Raw genomic sequence first — 24036 nt, 5'->3', positions numbered from 1 at the left:
TGCAGTCAGGTTTTTTTATTTTTTATTTTTAGGGTTTTTCTTGGAAAGCCATAATTCTTAAATTGTCGATGCACTCTTCCTTCGAGATCACTATATTTTATTTTTAAAAGTAGTTATCATGATTCCTTTTAATACTAAAACTTTCTCTCCCTTTTTCTAGAGTATGCTTACTTGTGCATGGCCCCAATCAATTATTCTTTCTTAGGGTTTCTTTGGTGAAACTTGCCACTATAGTTTCAATTTTTTCTACAAGCTACTAATTTCTGCTATGTGGACCATAAATTCTGTGCTCACAATTCTTATTTCTCTTTCAAATATTTGAAGAACATCATAAGTTCCATGCTTTCTTGTGAATCTATAGGATCTTATGACTCATCAGGTGCTAATTCTTTTTCCTCACAAGATTTAATAAAAGATGTCTGGAATCTTTAACCCAATTTGGAGGCCATATTCCCTTTTGTTATTAATATTTTCCCTGTTATATGGCTCTTTTCAACAATGAGATGATTCAAACCAGTTCCACTTGTTCAGTAATGAAGAAAACCATCTACACCTAGAAAGAGGACCATGGAACTGAATGTGGAACACAACATAACATTTTCACTCTTTCTGTTGTTGTTTGCTTGCATTTTGCTTTTTTTTTGTTTTTTGCATTTTTTCTTCCTTCTTGATCTGATTTTTCTTGTGCGGCAAGATAACTATAAATATGTACATATATGTTGGATTTAACATATATTTTAACATATTTAATGTATTGGAACTACTTGTTCATCTAGGGAAGGGAATAGAGGGAAAGAAGGGAAAATTTGGAACAGAAGGTTTTGCAAAGGTCAAATATTGAAAAATTAGCCATGCATGTTTATTAAATAAAAAGCTTTATTAATTAATCATAAATAAATAAAATTTAAAAAAGAAAAAGAATTTTCCCTGTTATCTAGTTTAATTAAAGTCTTTTGAGTTTTCTTTAGCCTGAGATCTTTGGTGATCTTATTCTTTCCCTCTCATTTTCTCCTATTATTCACCTTCTGACTTCTTCCCCTTTGATGATGGTTTCCCTGGGGTGACTATCAAAGTTACATCTGCCTTCGTCCATGTTGAGCAATATATGGCTTCCCAGTTTTGAGCTTTGCTCCAAGTGAATTATGCAGGAACAGAACTGGCCCCACTTGGATGCTAGGTTCTCTTCTTTAGGTTTAGAGGATCACATGTATCTTGCCCCAATTTCTTTGCTCCTCAGTTCTCTCTAGCTGAGCTCTCTGTTCACACTTAGTGCTAATGTAATACTGTCTCAATCTGAGCAAACATGCCTTGGGGGAAACAGCAATAGAATTTTGAATTTTTATTTACAAAATTAGCTTGTGGAAATAATACAAACTCATGGATATAAAAAAACCATTGAAATAAAATTTTTGAACAAGCAATAATAATACTAGACTTATGCACCTAATTTTTGGAAGCTTACCTGTCCAAGGAACATATTCAGGTTCTTTTTCTGGGAGTTCTTCCATTCTATATATAGCATTTCTGCTTTGACGATACTGACTGGCTGCTTGTAGCATATCCTGGGAAAACAAGAAATTACCTATTTCTGAAAATGGAAATTCAAAATATTTTTTAATTTAAACATACAAAAAAATCTAATTAGATTCTAATGCCTATTAAGATGTGTACTTAAAAAAAAAAAAATTCCCTAAGCTTTACATTTCTATTACCAGAGAGAATATCTAAAAATGGGAATACAAGAACCTTACGAAGAAACTTAAAAATTAAAGACAATATTTTAGTTCATATGTTAGAATGTTCCCAAATTGATGTGAGCTCATCAATGTGAATGTTCCTTCCAATGATATGATTGCAAGTCAGCATGTCTTTCAAGCCTGTGCAGCTCTTCTCCATCTCCTTATATAAATTCATCAAAAATGATCTGCCCAGAACACATTGCAGACCTGCTGTATTTTCTCCTGAGAGCAGGATGTCAGTGGTGCAAACTCCTCATCCTGGGGCAGCCTAGATTGGGCAGTGGATAAAGCACTGCCCTTGAATCATGACGACCTGAGTTCAAATCCAGTCTCAGATACTTAACACTTGCTAGCTGGATGATACTGGGCAAGTCATGTAAGAGCAAAAAACTCCTCAAAATGAGACTACTTCATCTTTTCTTCCTGTCTTATTGATATCATTTAATCCTACTCTTCAAAGTTCTTCATTGTTTTTGTGGTGCAGCATACTCAAATTCAACATGCTGCCTTCTATATAATATTTTCAATTATTTTAAAATTAAGATGTTTCATGTCTCAGTCTTTCATCAACTTTGAAATGTAAAAGAATATTATTATGGATCCAAGGACTTTAAAGAATTGTCCTTGGTCAGATTTTATAAACTTGGATGGCATAAAAATTTATCTCAATGTAATTGCTTTTATAACATTATGTATTTTATTTTATAATAAAAACAATAGTCTGAAGGGTTCAAGGGCTTCCCTAGATCACCAAATGGCTTCATGATACAAAAAAGGCTAAGAACTCTTGTTATGAAATAGTACTGGTGAAAGTTTACCTGTTTTCTTCTTAAAATCTTTCATTAAGGATTCCCTTAATTCATGTATATATGAATCTCATAAATATTTTGTACAAATAGTTAAGTAAGTACATTGGTTGAAATTTCCCAATTGTCTTTTTTTTGGGCATAAGCAATATGAAGTTTTTCCTACACTTTTACTATTTTCCTCTCCTTCAGATACTGTGAGTATGGATTCCTCAGTACTTTCATAATTAAATCACCTTCACCATGAATTTCTTCTATATATCCTATTTTCAATTCTACTTAATGCCATTTTATCCAGGACTGTAATATTAGAGTGCAAATGAATATTAGACTTCAAAGTATTTTAAAAATATAAATGCAAATATTTAATCTATATTGGCCTTAAAAAGTTTGAAAATCTAGACAATTCTTTCCAAATAAAATAATATGCCCAGAAGAAATAATGTAACTTATTCCAAACACCATATTTGTTGGTAGTATTATGAACATAGTAGGTGTTTAATAAATGTGTTAAATGGTTCATAATAATTCTTCTAATAAAATCTTACTATGATACTTAATCTGAGGGGAGGTACCCAGCATTCTTAAAAGCTGAGTCAATGCAGTATATAAGGAAAATAAGAATCATAACAATCTTAAAAAAACAAACAAACAAAAAAAAAAACACCTTCCAATATTGACCAAGACTGTCTTGAGGACAAACCTGTGTGAACAGGATGGCAATCTGGCTTCTTGATCTCAGAAATGTTTGTTAAGCATATTATAGTATGGAAGAATTATAATCTTCATTATGGAAAAAGGACCCACATAGTAGGCATATCACAGATCTTTTGAAGTACTAATGCACAGCTATCATCATTTTTTTGTTTGTTAACCCATAATAATTAAGATATGGCTAAACCCACAAATTTCTGAAGTTACTAGAATGGAATATCTGGGATCTAACCTTTCAATTTCTTTCATTTAATTCATACTCACTGAATCCCAAACCCCAAATCCTCTTTCCTTACCTCTGCCTCTTCATTTCTTTTAGGGCTCAGCTCAAATAACACTTTCTACAAACAAGGGTTCCCTGGTCTGACATTTACTTTACTTAAATGTAGAATTTACATTTATTCTTCAAGTGAGTGTATTATACTACATTTTAGTACCTTCAGGATGTTGTTCACATTGACCACCACCTGAGCCCATTCAACAGATTCCATTGGAGTATCTTTCAAAATTTGTTCTTCCTGTTCCAATAAACATTCAAATATGGTGTCTATCTGCGATACCTGTAAAAAAGAAACGCAGAAGTCTTACAATGAACATTAAGATACACATTTTGCCAAGAAACACAGAAAAGTATTTTGACAATATGTTGCGTATATTTATGTTAAATGTCCAAAAAGCACAGAAATGAAAAGGTATTTCTTTTTTTTAAATAGCTTTTTATTTACAAAACATATGCATGGGTAATTTTTCAACATTGACCCTTGCAAAACCTTCTGTTTCAACTTTTTCCCTCAAGATATTTCTTTAGTATGATATACACACACACACACACACACAGACACACACACACACACACACATATACATACACACACACATACATATATATATATAAATAAACAAGAAACAGATTTGCATTGGAGAATCACCGAAAATTTTCCCAGTACAAACAGGAGTAAAGTGAGGACAGTACCTCTCCCTACTACTGGTTGTCATAGTTCTAAAAATGCTAATCATAAAAATTAGAGAAGAAAATTTAAAAATTTAAGGGAAAACATCAGCAAATATAAAATTTCCCCAAATTTCATATTACATGATGATTCATTAAGAAAACCCTAGAGAGAAAGGGAAATGTGCAAAAATGTTTATGGCAGCCCTTTTCATAGTGGCTAGAAACTGGAAAACGAATGGATGTCCATCAATTGGAGAATGGTTGGGTAAATCATGGTATATGAATGTTATGGAATATTATTGTTCTGTAAGAAATGACCAGCAGGATGAATACAGAGAGGCTTGGAGAGACTTATAGGAATTGACACTAAGTGAAATGAGAAGAACTAAGAGATCATTATACACTTCAACAACAATACTATATAAGGATCAATTCTGATGGAAGTGGTTATCTTCAACAATAAGAGGATCCAAATCAATTCTAAATGACCAATAATGAACAGAACCAGACACACTCAGAAAAGAACACTGGGAAATGAGTGTGGACCACAAAATAGCATTGCCATTCTGTTAGTGTTTGCTTGCATTTTTGTTTTTTTCTCAGGTTATTTTTAACCTTCTTTCTAAATCTGATCTTTCTTGTGCAGGAACTGTATAAATATGTATACATATACTGTATTTAACATATAATTCAACATACTTAACATGTATGGGGCAAAGGAGGGTAAAAGTTGGAACAGAAGGTTTTGCAAGGATCGATGTTGAAAATTACTCATAAATATGTTTTGTATATAAAAAGCTAGAAAACCCTAGAGAATTAATGAAGAAACTGAGATCATTAACAGCTTTATTAAAGTAACAGGATACAAAGGTAAATTCATAAAAATCATTAACATTTCTAACATATAAGTTGCAAAGAAGTTTCCAATCTATATTTGTAGAGGAAGTTTCTTATCAGAAGTTCCCTACATCAAAAAACTCACATCTGTGGTTTAAAAAAATTAACAAAAACCAAGAAGAAATTATATTAGAAATTCAATTGAAAATAACAATAGCATTTATATAGTGTTTTAAGTTTTGCAAAACAATTTACATTTTCTTCATTTGACCTTCACAATAACCTTGTGAGATAAGTGTTATTACATCCATTTTACAGGTCAGGAAACTAAAGCTAGGAGAACTTAATTGACCTGATCAAAATCATACAGTTAGTAAGTATTTAAGGCAAAACCTGAACTCAGATTTTCCTGATTTCAATTCCAGAAGCCTGGCAACTATGCCATTTACCTACTTTATACACTATATAAAATAGGGGAGAATTAACATCCTAAGACACTCCAGACATTGAACAGTTCATCTTTCCCTATGTTTTATAAACACCTAACCCTATTCATCATCCTCCCTCCCATTTCCTCCACCCCCCCATTCTTTTCTAGACCATCACCCTAGCACAAGATACACTATCCTCTCTTCTGTATCTTGATTCCTTGGTGAACTAATTCATGTTAATTTCTACTCTTGAATCTCTTGAGCCTTTGTCCCATCATAATCACACCTTCCTAAAACTCAACCTCAGATTACTTCTACCAAATGTCTCCTTTGCTCCTATTCATGAGCTACTCAATATAGCTGGAAAAAGTCATGAAACCTTCCCAAATGGGGCCACTACAAACTGAGCTCCATCTTCAGCAAGGTAATTGCTTTACTGTTTCCTAATCAATTTCACTATTTCACTCTTGATAGCTAATGTTGCAAATAATTTTATCTTTCCTCAAATTTTCATAGCAATTCTTCCCTCTAAATTCTGTCATGGAACTAGCCTCATAACTCATCACAAAAAATGAGGCTCAACATGGTGACCTACAAATTTTATATCACTCAGACATCTTCTCCCTTTATCTCTCCTTCATTCTCATTAAAAAAAAAAATTATTTTTTATTATAGCTTTTTATATATTAAACTATGCATGGGTAATTTTTCAACATTGACCCTTGTAAGACCTTCTGTTGCAACTTTTCCCCTCTTTTCCCCCACCCCCTTCCCTAGATTGCAGGAAATCTCACACATGTTAAATATGTTAAAGTACATATATATATATATATATATATATATATATATATATATATATATATATATATATATATATATATATATATATATGTATATATATACAGTTGTCTTGTTACATAAGAAAGATCGGATTTAGAAAGAAGATAAAAATAAACTGAGAAGAAAAAAAAAATGCAAGCATACAATAACAGAAAGAGTGTAAATGCTATGTTGTGGTCCATACTCATTTCCCAGTGTTCTTTTCTCTGGATGTAGTAGGTTCTGTTTATTAAAAATCAATCGGAACTGCTTTGGCTTCATTCTTATTTTAAATGAAGAGGTGGCCCTTCACCTTGTCAAAGCCAATTCCTCTACTTATACACTCCAGCCTATTCCCTTCTGTCTTCTCCAAAAAATTGTCATCACTATCATTTATATTCTTTCCCTAATCTTCAATTTCTATTGGATCCTTTCCTGTTTTCTATAAACATCCATCTCTTCCACCCTTAAAAATTCCTCAATTCATCCATCCCTACTGGCTGTCATCCCATTTCATGCCTCCCCTTCTTTGTTACATTCTTCACTTCGGTGCCTCCAATTTGTCTCTTGTCACTAGCTTCTAAATCCTGTGTAATCTTGTTTCCATTTCTATCATTCAACTGAAAGTGTCTTCTCCAAAATTACCAAATATCTCTTAAATATGAAATTGAATATTTAATTCAATATTAAATTTTAAAAATTTTAAATTAAAAATTAATTTTTCTTAATCTTTAATCTTCTTGACCTATCTGCAGTTTTTGAAACTGTTAATTACCTCCTGATTTTATTTCCTCTCTAGGCTTTCTTTATACTGTTTATTCTTAGTTCTCTCCCTATTTATCTGCCTGCTTCTTCTCAGTGTTCTTTGCTGTCATGCCCACTCACCAAGTATGTCCCAGACCTCATCTCTATTCTCTCTATACTATCACATGTAGATCTCATAAGCTCTTTGTTAAACATTAACTCCTAGAATTTATTTATTTATTTCCAGCAAGAATGTCTCTCCTGAGTTCCAGTCTTGCCTCATCAACTCCCTTTTATCATCTTGATTTGGATATTCTTCAGATTTGTCCAACTCAATATGTAAAAAACAGATTTTATTAGCTTTTTCTTCAAACTCTCCCTTCTTATTTATTCAAGTCATAAGCATAATTTTTATATTAAATGTATACTATACACAAAACAGGTTATGTGCTATTTTTACACATTTACATATTTAATCAAAGCACATATATTTACATTGTAACTTAACCAAATAGATAAATATCAAGAATGATAACATCTTACCTCTCTAAAAAAGACATCTGCAGGAGTAAGACTTGGTGGAACATCACAATCTCTTTTGTTTAAAGCATTTAAGATAGCAGTATTCACCAGATCAGAAAGTCTAGAATGATGGTTTTTGAGAACAATGGCAGCTGACAACTTTTCAGCATGTTCACAGAGCAACAGCCTTGTTGCCATGGGCATCCCTCTTACTGGAAAAGTGCCCAGACGGTCAAATAAGCCAACCTTGTAAAAAAGATAGACCACATGCACTTAGAAAGGATTTATAACAACATTTTAAAAATCTGGTTAAATATTCATCCAGACTGAGTTTAAGAAACTCCCTTCGATACTTCTAGTAGCTGACTCTTTTCTAGCCAGGTCAGGAAACTCTTGTAAGGTTCTCATCCCTACTTGGCAGTAAATTTTCAGGTATATTCTTGACTCAACAATTAATTAAAAACATTTCTTTTTACAAAAGAAAAAATTTTTAATATTGTAGCACTAAACAATTCTTATTAAAACTAACTCTAGGGGCAGCTAGGTGGCGCAGTGGATAGAACACCAGCCTTGAATTCAGGAGGACCCGAGTTCAAATTTGGTCGCAGACACAACACTTCCTAGCTGTGTGACCCTGGGCAAGTCACTTAACCCCAGCCTGGGGGGGGGGGGGAACCTAACTCTAGACACATTAAAAAGTTAGATTAAATTGTATTATATTAATATATTTATGTTACTGTATTTCCATGTCCAGTTTAGACTTAACTCAGTACATCTATTTAATGAAACAAAAAATTTATACTTAGATACTTCAACTTATGATATAAGGGAACATGTAACACAAAACGAGTAAAAACGACATACAGATATATGTAAATCCTTATGTGAAATTCTTAAAAATTCCTGTTTAAATAAAGGAAATTAATGAGATGACATCTACAATTCACAAATAAAGCACTAAAGTTTTCTTGCCAGGATTTAAGCTTTAAATTAAAAGAATGTAAAATTTAGGACAGAAAGTCCATACCAGACCTTTAATGATAGATTAATCAAAACCAAAACCCACCTTTATCCTATGTTAATGAATGAGTGTTTTTTCTTTTGTAAGGCAACTACTATTTCTTAAGGGAAGGTAATGAATGAATGTGGCACAATTATATTGAGCAACAAATATTCTTCCTAATCCATATTAAAAAAACAAAAACAAACCCCTCCAACAATCTGATGAAATAAATTATTATTATTTTTTTTGATGGAGCTGGAGAACTAGGTTTAAGTGCTACTTCTGCTACTCATTAGCTATGTCACCTTGGGCAAATCTCCTTGAACTTGGTCCTTCAGACATAAAATAAGAATAATAATATTCATATCAACTGGATAAAGTTATTAGGAGAATATTTGGTAAACTTTAAAGCATTACATAAATGCAACTTTTATTATCTTCCTTAATGAACCAATTTTTCTTACTCCTCCCCTCTTAAGTTCCAAACTTGTTTTTATGTTAGAAAGTTCCTTCCCAAATTTCCAGAATTTTTTCTTCTTAAATACTGAAAATATAGGATATTCATTTATGATTACAGATCATGTCCACTATGGCAGTGCTATCAATAAGATATATTAAAGGGATTAGATTTTCCATTGTTTCATTGTATAGAATGGAAGATTATAATAATACCTCACGACTGTTAAAGAGGCAAAGATGGTTAAAAAACAAAACAAACAAAGCAAAACACAGGACAATATTGGAGGAATAATTACAAGATGGGCACATTAGCACTACCAGTAGGGAGAGTTTTAAATTGTCTAATGACTTTGGAAAACAATTTGGAACTACAAGTCAAAAGTCATGAAATTGGTCATATGCTTTTGATTTGATTATTTCTATACTAGAGTTTGTGTTTGTGTGTGTGTGTGTGTGTATACGTACACTATATCTAGTACAACTCCAAGAAAATCAATGATAAACACACACATTATTGAGAACAGCACTCTGGTAGAAATAAATTAAAAATAATTAGATAAATAAAACTTGGCATTTGAATATAATGTAATATTATGTATAAAAAAATAATATGAAGAACTAAGAAACTTGAGAAGACTGAGTACAGTAAATAGAACCAAGAGAACAATATACACAAAGACAGAAAGAAAGTTCAAGGACATTAAAACTCAGACCAATGCAAATACTAATCTGGTTCCAGGAGACCAATGATGAAATGCATCTCTCTGCTCTTAGCAAAATGGAGCTGGAGTGTAAGAATTGAATGAAGTATATGCTGTCAAACATTGTCAATATATTAGTTTCTTTTAACTATTTCTTTGTTGCAAGAAAGAGATCTACCATAGGGTAAGGGAAAGGAGGGAGGAAAGATATTGGGAAATGATAATATTGGTTTTTTTTAAAAGTATTCATAAAACATTTATTTAAAAAGATGTGGTAAACCCACAGGTCACAAGGAGTGTTTTGGTTCGGGATGCCTAAAGTTCTCAACAATTTAGACTCTTACTTGATGAATAAAATCCATAAGGAAACAATGGGCTTTCATCTTGTCTTCTAATTGATGAAGAATAATAAGTGATGTATTACTGAATCCTGGCGCTTCTGTTAAAACACAATAATAAAATCTGAATACTGAGTGTTTTATGTTATCACTAATAAAAATAAGGACAAGGGGGAAAAATTAAGCATTAGGCACATTGAAAGACAATTGTTGGTAACATCATCTAAGAATTGTACAATTTAAAGGAACATTTTTAAAACCCAAATAATTCCTGTCTGGATTAGGATTCTATTTTTTAAAACAATGCGATTGCTATCAGGAGAAAGATCTTTGATATTTTTGTATGATCACTAAAAAAGTTTCATCATCTATAGCATTTAAAGATTGACAATAAGCAATCAACTGAGAAGCAAGTATACTCAATTTTCTTAATTTAAGCAATGGAAACTACTCAAAAATAAAACACAATGCAAACTGTGGCAGTCTTTTATATTAGCTAACAGGGAATAAAGAAGAAGAGTCTGATACCAAGAATTGTCACTTCTAAGGTTATACATATGAATTATGATATCAAAAGCAATAATCACGTTAAATTCATTATATATTTCCTGATAATATATGCCAAATATTTGAAAATTATAGTTTAACAATCTAAGATGAAAAAAAAAAATGATGTAAATATATTACCCCCAAGATCATAAGTCAGCAGATCTGAGAGTTGACTAGCAAAAATGATGATACTAGTCCCACTACAGTCCAGATATTCAAAAGTAAATTCTATCAAATTTTTATAGTACAAAACTCTCCTAAATTAAGCTTATTTCAAAGCACAGAATGAGATAGTAAACTACCCAATTACTTCCATGACTGAAAACAAAGCTAAAAAAGAAAATCATATGCAGTGGCACTAATTTGTACTGACATAAAATACTATATAAAATATAGTATAGAATATAACAGTATATGTTAAAAAAAAAACAACAAAAAACAACAACAACAAAAAAAAAAAACTCCATTGGAGTGAAGTAGAACTAAAAAAATAGAAAGCAAGGATGGTTTCATATCTGGAAATGTCATAAATCTTAACACAAAGGAAAAAATAAAAATATGATCATATCTAGTGACACCGGCCTCATCATTCATCAAAAAAGACATCCTATCTCTTAGCTCTGAACATTTTCACTGGGCTGTTCCCCCTAGAATGCTTTCCCTCATCATTTATTCCTCATGGCTTCCATAGCTGGCTCCCTGGAAATCAGAGCTAAAATGCGACCTTCTAAATAAAGACTTTCCCCAATCTCCATTCTAATGATTTACCTCTGTTGGTTATTTTCTACTCATCCTATATATAGTTTTTATGTGCACAGTGGTTTGCATGATGTTTTCCCAATTAGATCGAGAGCTCCTCAAGGGCAAAAACTATCTTCTGCCCTTTTTTTTTTTTTTTTTTTTTATTCCCAGGGCTTTGTACATAGTAAATAGGCACTTAATAAATGCTCAAAGACTATTATGTCTTGTGATTTTATGTGTAATAGTGGTTACTACTGTATTTTTTTGTAAAAGAAAAACAAAATACTCCTTTTCCTTCTCAGAGTAAAATAAGATCAATGTTAAGTATTTATTTTTAATTTTCTTACCCTCAGGGACAGATTCAGCCCATCGTGGATCAGAAGCTGGATAGTCATCCACCAAGTCAACACTGATTTGGGTGACAGCTCTATCTAGCTGAATGTCAGAATCCGAATCAGAATGAGATGAGAACAATTCATCAACCATAATTTGGGCATGAACTAGATCTTTTCTGCAATAAAATTGGAAAAGATTTTTAATTCCATAGGTAATGTAAATAACAACCCATCAAATTTTTTTCACTAAAGGAACAAATGTAGGAAGTAAACAGAGGCTTAATCTGATTAAGAGAATAATTCTGAAAGAAATTGAATTGATTCTATATTATTTTTTTCATTCTATTATGGAATTAATCCAATTTCTTATTTCTGCCTCATTTTGTAATGGTAACTCAAGGCACATTTGTTTATTTAACTATGAGTTAAGTTCAGAAGTCCTGCTAATCACTGTTCTGTTCTTGCCTCAAGGAAATGTTATCCTTGAGGGATACAAGTGGATACCACAGAATTTGGTCTAGTCTTATTACAGCACCGAGTTATCTTTCAAGGATATTTTGTTTATCATCCAAAGAAGTCTGGTCTACTATCTCTAATCTTGCAGGTGGACCTAAGCAATAAATATTTTTTAGTCACAGAAGGGAAAGAGGGGATTGCTGCTAGTCCCTCATTTCCAATTTCCAACCAATTATATTGTTTCCTATGCCTCATCTCTGAAACCAATCACACTGATTTCATCATTTATGACATGAAACTTCTTTAGCCAATCATAACTTATTTCCCACCTATGTTTTTTGTTCTGAACTTTCCTAAAAAATATGAAAAAGGTAGCCATTTTCCATCAAAGGATCTTACTCAAATCTCGAGACCCTGAAGTATTGTAAAACATAAAGGGATGGACATGCCATAAGGATTATTCATTTAATCAACAGTGACTGCCTACTACATATAAAGCATAGCATTAAGTTTTGTAAGGAATGCAAAAAACTATTAAGATAGAGTCTTATTATGCCAACATAGGACATATACTGCTTCTGATATTGCTGCATTCTGGGACACATAGAATTTATTATTATGAAGGGATTTGCAACATTATTATCAGTGTACTCCAACAGAAAAGCACTTAATCAGGAATTAGAAGACATATTTTAGTCCCAATTATGTCACTATTTAACCTTATGTCTTTTGGTAAAATTGGACCTCAAGTTTCCTCATGGATAGAATAAAGAGGATTGAACCTTGGAAGATCTTTAAGGTTCTCTTTAAGCTCTGAAATTCTGGGATCCCTTTCTATCGACCTGGACAATTGAAAATCTGCCAGAACATCACAGTGAAGTTACAACATTTTTTACAACACATATAAATGGCCAGATAAAGTAAAAACTAGGAATTATAGCTTAAATGCTAGGTCTCTTAAAACAGAAAAGGCTTGTCTCATTGCCCCCTCTACTGACCAGAAGACTGAACACAACTATAAAAACAAAGATAAAGGATAAACATAAAAAAGTAAGTACTTTACAAAGGTCAGTATATTAGAATGCTAGTTCAGGGATTCCCAAAGTTGGGTAGTAGAGGGGAAAGAGAACAAATTTTCATTTTCTAGAAACTTTGAAATCATGAGAGTATGTGCTTATACAACAGTACATATCAATGTTAAAATCTCTGACCATCACAAAAAATGAGACAGCATTTACTATTGTATTCCCTCCCTCCTAAAAATCCCCTCATTCACAGAGGCACATAGAGCAAGGCGTAATGATAGTAATTGGCTTGAGGAACTACCAAGTTTTCAGATCTAATTATACCTGTAGTTCCTAACATATGGGCAACAAACCCTTAATCTAGCCCAGTCCCTTTATTTTACAGACAACAAAACCTAAATAGAGAGGTCAGATTTGCCTGAGGTCATATATCTCACTAGTGAAAAAGCCAGAATTAAAATCAAGAATCCTGTTTATTCACTTTAAAAAATATTCAAATTATACTCTGAAGATCATTATTTCATATTCCTCCTTAAAGAAAAATTAAATTTTTTCAATTTCACATCAAAATATATTAATCTGCTGTGTTCACAGGCTGATTTTAAAATATGCATAAATAAGTCACTTCCAACACCACAAAACCGAAAAACTCAGATACAATTCAGTGTCATTAGCAAAATCTCCAACTCCTACCCTTTGGAGGTCCAACTGTTACAGACTCAAGATTTAGAAGTGGAATAAATCTTGGCCTTCATCTACTTTAAAAGTTTCTTATTTAATATATAATGAGACTGAGGTACAAAAACCAAAACAACCTTTTCAGATTTATACAAGTGATCTCCCAAAGCAATGGATCTGGGATGCCAACACAGGTCCTCTGAATTTCAAATTCATTACTTTCTTCTTCATCCTATCTTACCTCTCCAAAAAAGAAAAATACGTTTTTTTTTTCCTTAAGTGGCATATAAAATTTATCCTTAGACTTCATTGTTTCATTGCAAATATTTTATACCTGCAATACTGGAGAAAAGCGGCTTTTAGCAACCTTGTCTTGTCTTCTTGTGCTATGATATCCATTTTGGTAGTGTTTTCAAAAACTGGACTCTGGAATAACAAATTATATTTTCACGATGAAATAACCAGAACATTTATTTATAAAAGCAAACTAAGCAATACAAATCTTAATTTGATTCAATAATCATTATTAAGAACTTACTATATGTCATGAACTTTTGTAGTTGACAGAAATCCAAATATAAAAATGGCATTTGCTAATCTCAAAATGCTTGAATCTACCAGTGGGGATATATCGACTAAAAGAGTACTGGGACATTTTGGAAATTGATTAGCCCTTAAAGATAAGCTCCTTCCTGCCCTAGCAAGGAATTATCTTTTACTTTATAGAAATACTGGACTTGTGGCCCTACCTATATTTACCTCCCAAGTGTCTCAGAACCAGCTGTAAATACAGTTCTATAAAATATTGCAACTTGCTTCAACATAGGGGAGACATTTCCTAAAAGAAATGGATTCATTTTACAATATATAAGGAATGAATTTTCATAGAATCATTGAATATCAGGTTTTCAAATTACTTTAAAGAGCATTTATTTCAAAATTCATTTTACATTCTGGAAAATAGCCCCAGAAAGATGAGATCACTTGACCAAGGTCACAGAAACAGTGAATAGGAGATGGGAACTGGACAGCCCATCCTAAGACATTGATCTTTTCATTAAGCACAGGATTTATAACTAAACCATGTCTTCTTTAACAGCATTTAAGGTTTTTTTAATTTTAAAAAATAAAGCCATTAGAAAGGGGAAAAAAAAAAATAAAGAGTACTGGGACAAACTAGTGATATATTTGCAGTTTCATGTGCAATCACCTTTTTAAAAAAAATTATACTATGTTATGGAAATGCTTGTTTTATTCCATAAATTAAAAGGAAAATATATTCTAAAAATTATTTCAAATCTAAGCTATGCTATTATTCTCTAGGTCAGAGGTTTTAAACATGGAGAACATCTAGAGAAAAGTAATCAGAATGGTGCAAGTGGACCATGAGTATCCAGTGAAAATAACTGAAGGAATGTTTTGTCTGGAGAAGAAAAGATTTAGGGAGGATGTGAAAACTATTCAATTATCTGAAGGGATATTACGAGGGGATTATACGTATGCTCTACACCTCAAGAAGGTAGAAAATAGTGAAAGGTGCTCACAAACAACTTTATAGACTTGAGGTAAGAAAAAAAAACACAACAAAAAAACAAACCCTAACATTTAGGAAAAAACAAAGGTAGAACTTGCTGCCTTGGGACATGCATGGTTGGTTCTCCTATGATGAAAGGTTGAGAGTGGATTTCTATTTAGGTCTGGATTTTTTTTTCCCTTCTGATTTCAGGGCTAGTGCTCTCTCTATCCATTGTGTTACCTAGCTGCCCCCATACAGTAACTTGTAATAACTTTTGAACTTGTAGTTCAAAATCAACCAACACTGTGATATAAGAGGCCACACAAATGTGATCTTAGGCTAAAAAGGATCCTGGGGTTCAAATTAGAAAATTGAATTTCATTTTACACCATCCTAGTCAAAACACATCAGGAGTACCCAGTTCTTGGGACCACATTTTAGGAAAGACACTGATAAGCAAGTATTATATCCAGGGGAAAGCAATCAGAATGATGAAAGATAAGAGCATCATGAATATTCTGTGAGAATAACTGAAGGAATTGAGAATGTTTTCCCTGGAGATCAAGGGAGAATATGAAAGCTATGCTCTGTAACTCAAGAGGGTAGAAAACAGTAAAAGTTGCTCAGAAGCAACTTGAAGTAAGGAAAATTCCCCACATTTAGAAAAAAACAAAGGTGGAATTTGCTGCTTTGGGGGGCAGTTTGTTCTCTCATCATGAAAAGTTGAGAGTAGCTTTCTGTTTAGGCACAGGTTTATTTAATGGCTCCTACAGTTTCTTCAAGTTTTGAGATTATGTAATTCTGAGCCAACTAGTGATCTGAGAAAGTCAGGTATATGATCAGAATCCTGTGCCGGAAGATTACTTTCAAAGTTATGTGAAGGTTGTACTGGGGAAGTGAAAGACTAGAGACAGGGAGACCAGGTAGGCAAATACTATTTTATTTAACATAGATATATGATGCAAACTTGAATCAGGGTAGTGATAGTATGAATAGTGTGGTATCATGAAGAAAAAAAGGAAACTGGGAAGGAAGACAGGTATAGGGAAAATGATAATGAATTTGGCTTTGGATGACTTGAGGTGTCAGAGGAACAGAACAGCTGGAAATGTAGATCTGAATTACGGGATAAGAGCTGAATGTCAAAATATAGGATCATCTGTGGAGAGGAAGTAATTAAACCTATAGGAACAAATGAGAATGTCAGAAGAATTCTGGGACAGAAGAGATGATAAGGACATAGGGAAGAACTTTGGGATAACAATCACTTAGGTGCCAAAAGGATGATGAATCAGCAAAGGAGACCAATAAGGATCAGTCTTTTCAAGGATAGAGGTTATATCTTACACCATTACTTATACTCTTTTGTGGCAAACTAAAGAATAATTTAAAAAACTACTAATTCACAACATAATTTTCTTTATATGCTTATCACAATATTATAAGCAAAATAATTCATCATAGTTAATGTCACTATTGTCTTAAAGTTTTCTTTTTGTTGTGTGTGTATGTATGTATATATGTATAATACATTGTATTCCATTGAATATCAAAAGTTTTTATAATTTCTAAATTAAAAGAATATGCACTATTAGCATGTCCAAAAAAAAATAAAATCCAAATGGGTCTAACATTGCCAAATAAACTTTTAATTTTAAACTGCTTAGATACTTTACATTACATAGGCATAGCTTTTGCTTATTTCACTAGAAGCATAAAAAAATGGTGAACCAATTCAAACCACTCATTATTTTCTGTTCACATAATATTGACAATTAGCTTGAAAGACTATGTAATACCTCATTGTTTGGCCCAGCAACTGAAGATGCCAAGGAATCTTCCAGGTCCTCTGGTAATACTGACACATTTTCCCTAGAAACAAGTGCCACTAGTCCACTGTTCCTAGAGAAAAAAATTGGAAGACCAGCACAAGAACCAGCTCCTAAAATACTATCTCCTAAAAGAAAGAAAGGCATAATGATAAAAGATTATATAACAGGAAGGGAACTTTTCACAAAATATTTTATGCTTCAGGAACTTTCCTTAATCAAAAATAAAACTTCATCTGCCAACCACGATCTAATCAATCATATGTATAGTATTAAAGATTAAACACAACTATAAGGTATTAAAGGCTTTTAAAGATAATTTTATTTCAAACTAATTTTTTCCTCTTTAGTATTTCTGCAAATCAATACTCAAGACACTTGAGGCAATGGAGTGAAAAAAGGATATGTACTGCAAATTAGGAGGGATACTGGGCTTACTAGCGCACACCTAGAATCACAGCTATCTAGAGAGGCTGGGGACACTCAATCTTTTGGGGTTGAAAGTTGTGAGATACAGTGCGCCAAGTCAACTGGGTGATTATACTGGGTTGACAATCAAATATAGAGTGCCTAGAAGCAGTTACCATGCCTAGGGAAAAGAAAATGGGTCCAAGTCCAGAATAAAACAGATCAAAACTTGCAGCCCAATCAGCAATGGGATCATGATTAACATAGTTTAGACCTAGGCAAGAGAAGGAGACCTGGTTTTTTTTTTTTTTTTTTTTTAAATCAGTTTTTTTTTTTCCTGTCTGCTTTTTTCTTCTAGAGAAAAATATTATTTTCTTCTTAACAGCATGAAAATTTTACCATATATTTTTTCCTCCAGTAAAGGAGTGAGGTCCAATATGGAAATAGGGAAAAGTGTCTTTTGAGAACATTCTATATAGAAGAACCATTAGACTAGGGAATAGTAGAGGATTAAGAAGTATAAGCCATGCTTCATATAATTTCTATTTTACCATGAGCACTGAAGATAATTTTCTCCTGAGGTAAAGAACATCTTCCAGTTCCTGTGGAACAGGCAAAGACAGCATTTTCACCATAGAGATAAGCAGCCTGATTTGCAAAATCAGGGACTAATAGTCGGGACATCATCAGTTCTTCAGCCTGAATGAATTCATTTAAGATTGAAAATTACTTTTTCTTTTTTTGCTTAACTACCTATTTCATATTATATACAAATCTGTACAAGAATAAAAACATTTTAAAACTTAAACCTAACCTCAAGAACACTTATAATAAATGCACCATAAACAACTTCAAAAATAAGTTTGCATACAAGTGTATAGAAAAACAAATCATTTAACATAATCAGAAAAATCTAAAAACAAATTCTGTCAATAAATAATACTTAACAATCATAAAGTGCCTGGATGTATATTATGCTTTCCAAATATTATCTCATTTGATAACAAAAATCCTCTAAGGTAGGTTGCTATTATTATTCCCAATTTACAGATGAGAAAACTAAAGCCAGGTCCAGAGCCACACAAGGAGTAAATGTCTGAGGCAGAATTTGAACTATAGTCTTCCTGACTTGAATCATGCACCGAATCACCTCCCTGCCTAATTCTAGATAGGAATTATAACCACTATCCTCACAGTTTTACAGGTGACAAAAATGTCCCCCGAACTTCTCACTTCAAGTACCCTTAGCCCCTGTTTTTTTCTCCAATTGGCTGGTCTCTCCCAGAGTGTTTCTGACTTCTGATAGCTTCTGTCAGAACTTTCCTTAAAATCTGGTTCTGCTCCTACTTATCTGATCACTTCTCATTCTCCTTTCTCATATTGTCTGTTCTGACCTTTCTAGCAATATTCCTTCACAGCTTGGGATCCCCTGGGCCATTTTTTCTTGCCTTTATATTCTCTTGTTTAATGATTTCATCAGCTTCCACAGGGAAGCTCTACATACATGACAAATCTACAGATATTTGGCCTCTAGCTCTCTCACCTAAACTCTAGGCCTGTATCACCAAGTGACGCCTGAATATAGCTATCCAAATGATCAATGAACATCTTAAACTGAATATGTCCAAAATAGAACTAATTCTTTCCTCTAAATTGTTTTTTCATCTTGTCGTTATATAATCCTTTGGCAGTCTGTTAAAGAGCCCTTCTCAAAATAATTTGTTTCAGTATGTGAAAAATACATGGAGGAAACTATAGTTATTAAGGTTAAAAAACAAAACAAGTTCACAAATCCCAAGTTAAGAACCCTGCCCTAAACTTACCCTTCTTCCTAACCTTTCTACTTCTACAGAGGGCATGACCATCCTTCCAGTCTATCAAGTTTTCAACTTCAGTCATTCTGACTCTTTCCCCTCTCACTTCCCATACTAAATCCATTGTTAAATCTTGTATTCCACTGACATATCCCTCACATGCTCTCCTTACTCCACACTCATGGCCACCAGTGTAGCTCGATTTTTATCACCTCTCATATTGACTATTGCAATAGCCTCCTAATTCAGCATCTTATTTTTATTCTCTCTTCTCTAAGCTTTTCCTACTGAAAAGCTCCAGTGGCTTGTTCTAATATTAAAATCAGATATAAACTCTATTTAACATTTAAAGCTCTCCCTATCTTTCCAGTCTTTTCGCACCACTCTTCAACATACACCCTATGACTGTGTCACACTGGCCTACTTGCTCCCTTTTCACTACAACATTTTATTTCCCATCTCCTATCTTGTATCTGCTGCCTCCTATGTCCACAATGCTCTACTCTCACACAATGGACATTTGATTTCTTCAAGTTTGCTTCAAGATTCAGCTTAAAATCCATTTTCTGCAAAAGGTCCTTCCCTACCCTGCGAGCTTCAAGTACTTTCTCTTCTCAGATGATTTTGCATATAATTTGTACATACTTGTTTACATGTTATTTGTCTGAATATAAAATCCTAGACAGTAAGAACTGCTTTTAGCCTTTTTTTTTTTTTTTTTGCATCCACAATGTTTAGCAGTATGATAAATGCTTTACTGACTAAATCACCTCAGAAATCCCAACAAATTCCAAGATTCTATGATATGGAAAAATAAAGATTTAAAAAAAACAATATGAGACAGGTTTTTCAATATTTTTTAAACTAAATGCAAGAATTTTTCACCATTATACAAAACAAAATCAATGTAATTGTGTAATTTGATAATGATGATTTAAATAAAATTACATACAATTTCTTACCTGAAAAGGTGGATTATACTGAGTAACTTCTACAGTAACTTCTCCAGAGAGTTGGTAGCCATTATCCTCTACTGTTATTAAAGAATAATATGAAAGACATGGACTATCTCCTGGATGCCATGCTGATGCTAAAATCACAAGCCCATCACTATTCAATGAAAGAGAAAAATATCTTCAATGTAGTAATCAATCTTATAAATTCATTTATTACTTCTTAGGAAAGAAAACAAAGTATACAACAAATGTTGATTATTTGTTCAAGTTTTAAAAGTCTTTATATATAACTCTTTACCTTAGAAATTCAGGGTATTTTAAAAAATCAATTACACAAATTGTAGAGCTACTGATTTTCCAGGTCCAACACTGCCTTATCTAGCGAAATAATTTTACTTCTTGTTTTTCCATACTTAATGTCTGTTTGAATCACTAACACTTCTATTCATTATGGAAAAAAAAAATGACAACAAAAAACAATTTCCCACTGCTAACATCAAAAAACAAAAACAAAAGCAAAACTACATCACACTTCATATAAAAACTAGGAAGAAACTAATTCCAGTTTAAATGGACTTCAAATATAAGGATGAGTCAACAGTTTTAACAAATGCAAGTTTTTTTCCCCAAAATATTTTATATCAGAAATAAACACACAAAATTGTCAGTTATAAAAACTATCCTAAATATTAAGACACAACAAAGTAATGTAGAAATGTGTATATCATATCAACTTTAATCACTGATTTATGTCAGTATGTTTTATTTATTCCACTAGAATGTTCAAAAAATTAAAAAATAAAATTAGAAGCCTACTGGTCAAAGTTAATAATTTATTGATTATAAATGGTTACTATTCCAAATAATGATTTGCAAATATGATTTCTATACATAAAGGTTTGAGAAGGGATCTAAGAAATTACAGACTAGTAGTCCTCACCTCAATATAGAGCTAAGCTGTAAAATCTATTTAAAAGGGCAAGATCATTAAACACTTAAGTAAAAATAATCCACTAGAATAAAAACAAAGTGGCTCCTGCAAAGAAAAATTACATACAATGATGTTGGGGTACAGTACAGAGAGTCAGGAGTACAACATGAAGAGAAATGAAGATATGACTGACCTGGGCACCCTTTTAGAGGTTCTGGGAGAGACCAGCCAATTGGAGGAAGAAACTGAGGGAGCTAAGGGTATTTGAAGTGAGAAGACCAGGGCTTCCTTCTGGTTTGTCATTTTGTTATTCTAATTTAGCAAAGTATTGTCTTGTCACAGGAAAATGCCATGAGAGGGCATGGATGGTCTTCCTGATGTTAACTATAAAGTTTCTTAATAGTCTCTTAATACTCATTTTAACTCCATAATTATAAATTAGTCAGACCTTGAAAAACAAATTCATCAAACATATGTTGTATACTATCATATGCTAAATATTTCAGGGAGTAACAGTGAACAAGACTGTTCTAAAGGAATTTTATTAAACATCCTTTTATAGTTTCTGTTTTTATCATTTACTTTCTGAAGCAATTACATAAGTCCATTATTTACTAAATGAAGGATTACTTTATTTGTCTTAAGATTAGCTTCAAGTTTTAGAGGATACTTCCATCATTCTAATATTTTGGATTTTGTGAACAAGTTCGTGTTCATTTTTCCAACATTTTGATAGGTCCTACCTTTCCCCTGCCCATTTCTTTCCCTTCATTTTTCAATTTTGTTTTATGTGTTGTTGTCTAATTAGAATGTACATCCTTGAAAGGAAGGGGCTGTCTTTCCTTCTGCTTGAATTTATATTCTCCATAGTTAACTCAGTATTTCATACATAATAAGTGCTTAATAAATAGTGGTAGACTTGAATAGACTTGTTAGAAAAAGACACCAAAAAAGGATAGAGCTGAGACATGAGAATAAGTCAGACAGAAAAATTCAAAAGCACCTACAACTATTCTGTGTATTACAGAATGTTCAATGATCTTTATAATCATTTTATATATATGTATAGCATTCTATTTATGAAGGCATTAATTTTCAATTCAGAAAATTTTCTATCAAAGATGGTTAAATTAACTACAATTTTTACACTAAAAGTGGTAAACATGTGGAAAAATCACTTAGAAAATATATCTCAATCTTCAATGATATCTAAAAATTGAAGCATTTCTATGGGAAAAAAAAAAAAACCCTAAGGAATATCTAGTAGAATATCATGGCATGAATACCATAAAAGAATACTTCAAAAGAGATATGAAGTAGAATGCAATTTCTCAAGTCTTATGTGTTTCTCTTTTACACCTTTCCACTGGGAAGAAATGGTATAAATAGAAAAAGAAGAATTTACTTTTAAAAACAGCACTGAATTTGAAGTAAGTGAAATGACTGACAAAAGTATCTGACTGGTAAACAAGTTCTGTGAGGATTTTTTAAAGCATACAGTAAGACTATGAAATCCTATTATATAGCTTAATTATGTCACAATAATCTAAATAATTGAATATGATATGTAATAACCACTATAATAACAATCTAAATAAATAAAATAAAAATTTCTAATCTATAAAAAATACAGGCATTTTCCATATTAAGCATGTACAGATTTAAAAAAAGATTTATAAGTGAGCTATTTGGAACTCAAGAAATGTTTCCTATAGAAATAATATTATAAATGGTGGTTACCAGCAGAAAATCATATACTAAGAGTTGAAATGGATGTTAGAAATCATATAGTGGAGCCTCTTTCTTTATAGACAAAGTTTCAAGAGAAGTAAAGAATCTGAAGTTTATGCATGAAATAAAGAATGTCAGGATCTGAGTCCAGGTTCTCTGATTCTATATCCTGATATACTATGTCTATTATAATACACCATTTATCAGAAAGTGAGCTTCAGATCTATCTACAGAAGACAGTTTGGTTAAACTTTACTACTTGAGCATTACTTCTATGTGAAATATCATTTTGAGTTTCATTTTGGAATACAATTGTATTTACCACCTCCTTTCCTTTTCCACATTAAGGGACAAGAGCAGCAGCAGCCCCAAAAGCTCCAAATACTTCTAGTGACAGTGGATAAGAGTAATGTATTGTGTGAGGTGACCAGGATTTTTTTTTACAAAGTTGAATATTTTTAAGTCAGAGATTAATATTTCGTAAAATGTGAAATCAAAAAGACATCTAATTAGATAAAATGATAAACATGTGGAAAGACAAAGGTAAAGAATGTTCATCATTTTATGATTGTAACAATGATCTGTACACTACTACTAGCCTTTCTTCCTTGTAAAAAATTAATTACTTACCAGTTCTGCTGCAAATCCAAATACTCAATGTTGACACCCCCTTTGATTTCTTCATAATTACTTTCTGATCCCTAAAGCAATAATAAACATAATTAATTTTTAAAAAACAAAGAGGTTAATCAATGATCTCAGAGTTCTTGGAATTTTTAATAACTGAACATTATCCTTTGATTGTTGCAAAAGTTGGGGCAGTTAGGTGGTGCAGCAGATGGAATACCAGTCCTGAATTACTGCATGTGAAGTGCTCTATAGAAGTGCTTTATTCTCTTTAAAGATAAAGAGAGTCAAAAATTAATTTTGTTTTGAGAATTTCCAGATACTCTTTAAAATAACTAGAGGCAAACTCCTCTTGGGGAAGATGAAGGACTATCGA

The 24036-nt window shown here is 32.3% G+C and overlaps 1 protein-coding gene across 1 annotated transcript in view; it reads right to left on the bottom strand.

Annotated features, from left to right (window-relative positions):
- The window catches only part of NUP133 (nucleoporin 133), a 58254-nt gene that overhangs the window by 18284 nt on the left and 15934 nt on the right, over positions 1–24036 (bottom strand). The window contains exons 8-17 of the mRNA XM_074262380.1: positions 23664–23734; positions 20378–20525; positions 18153–18300; positions 17164–17321; positions 14183–14274; positions 11702–11865; positions 10071–10165; positions 7585–7809; positions 3697–3819; positions 1463–1562 (exon numbers count right to left, since the gene is read on the bottom strand). Coding sequence (XP_074118481.1) covers positions 1463–1562; positions 3697–3819; positions 7585–7809; positions 10071–10165; positions 11702–11865; positions 14183–14274; positions 17164–17321; positions 18153–18300; positions 20378–20525; positions 23664–23734 — 1324 coding nt within the window. The remainder of the gene's footprint in view (positions 1–1462; positions 1563–3696; positions 3820–7584; positions 7810–10070; positions 10166–11701; positions 11866–14182; positions 14275–17163; positions 17322–18152; positions 18301–20377; positions 20526–23663; positions 23735–24036) is intronic.

The sequence above is a fragment of the Sminthopsis crassicaudata genome, chromosome 4 (genome assembly GCF_048593235.1).
Source record: "Sminthopsis crassicaudata isolate SCR6 chromosome 4, ASM4859323v1, whole genome shotgun sequence".
Lineage (NCBI taxonomy): Eukaryota > Metazoa > Chordata > Mammalia > Dasyuromorphia > Dasyuridae > Sminthopsis > Sminthopsis crassicaudata.
This window is presented reverse-complemented; position numbering and strand designations above follow the sequence as displayed.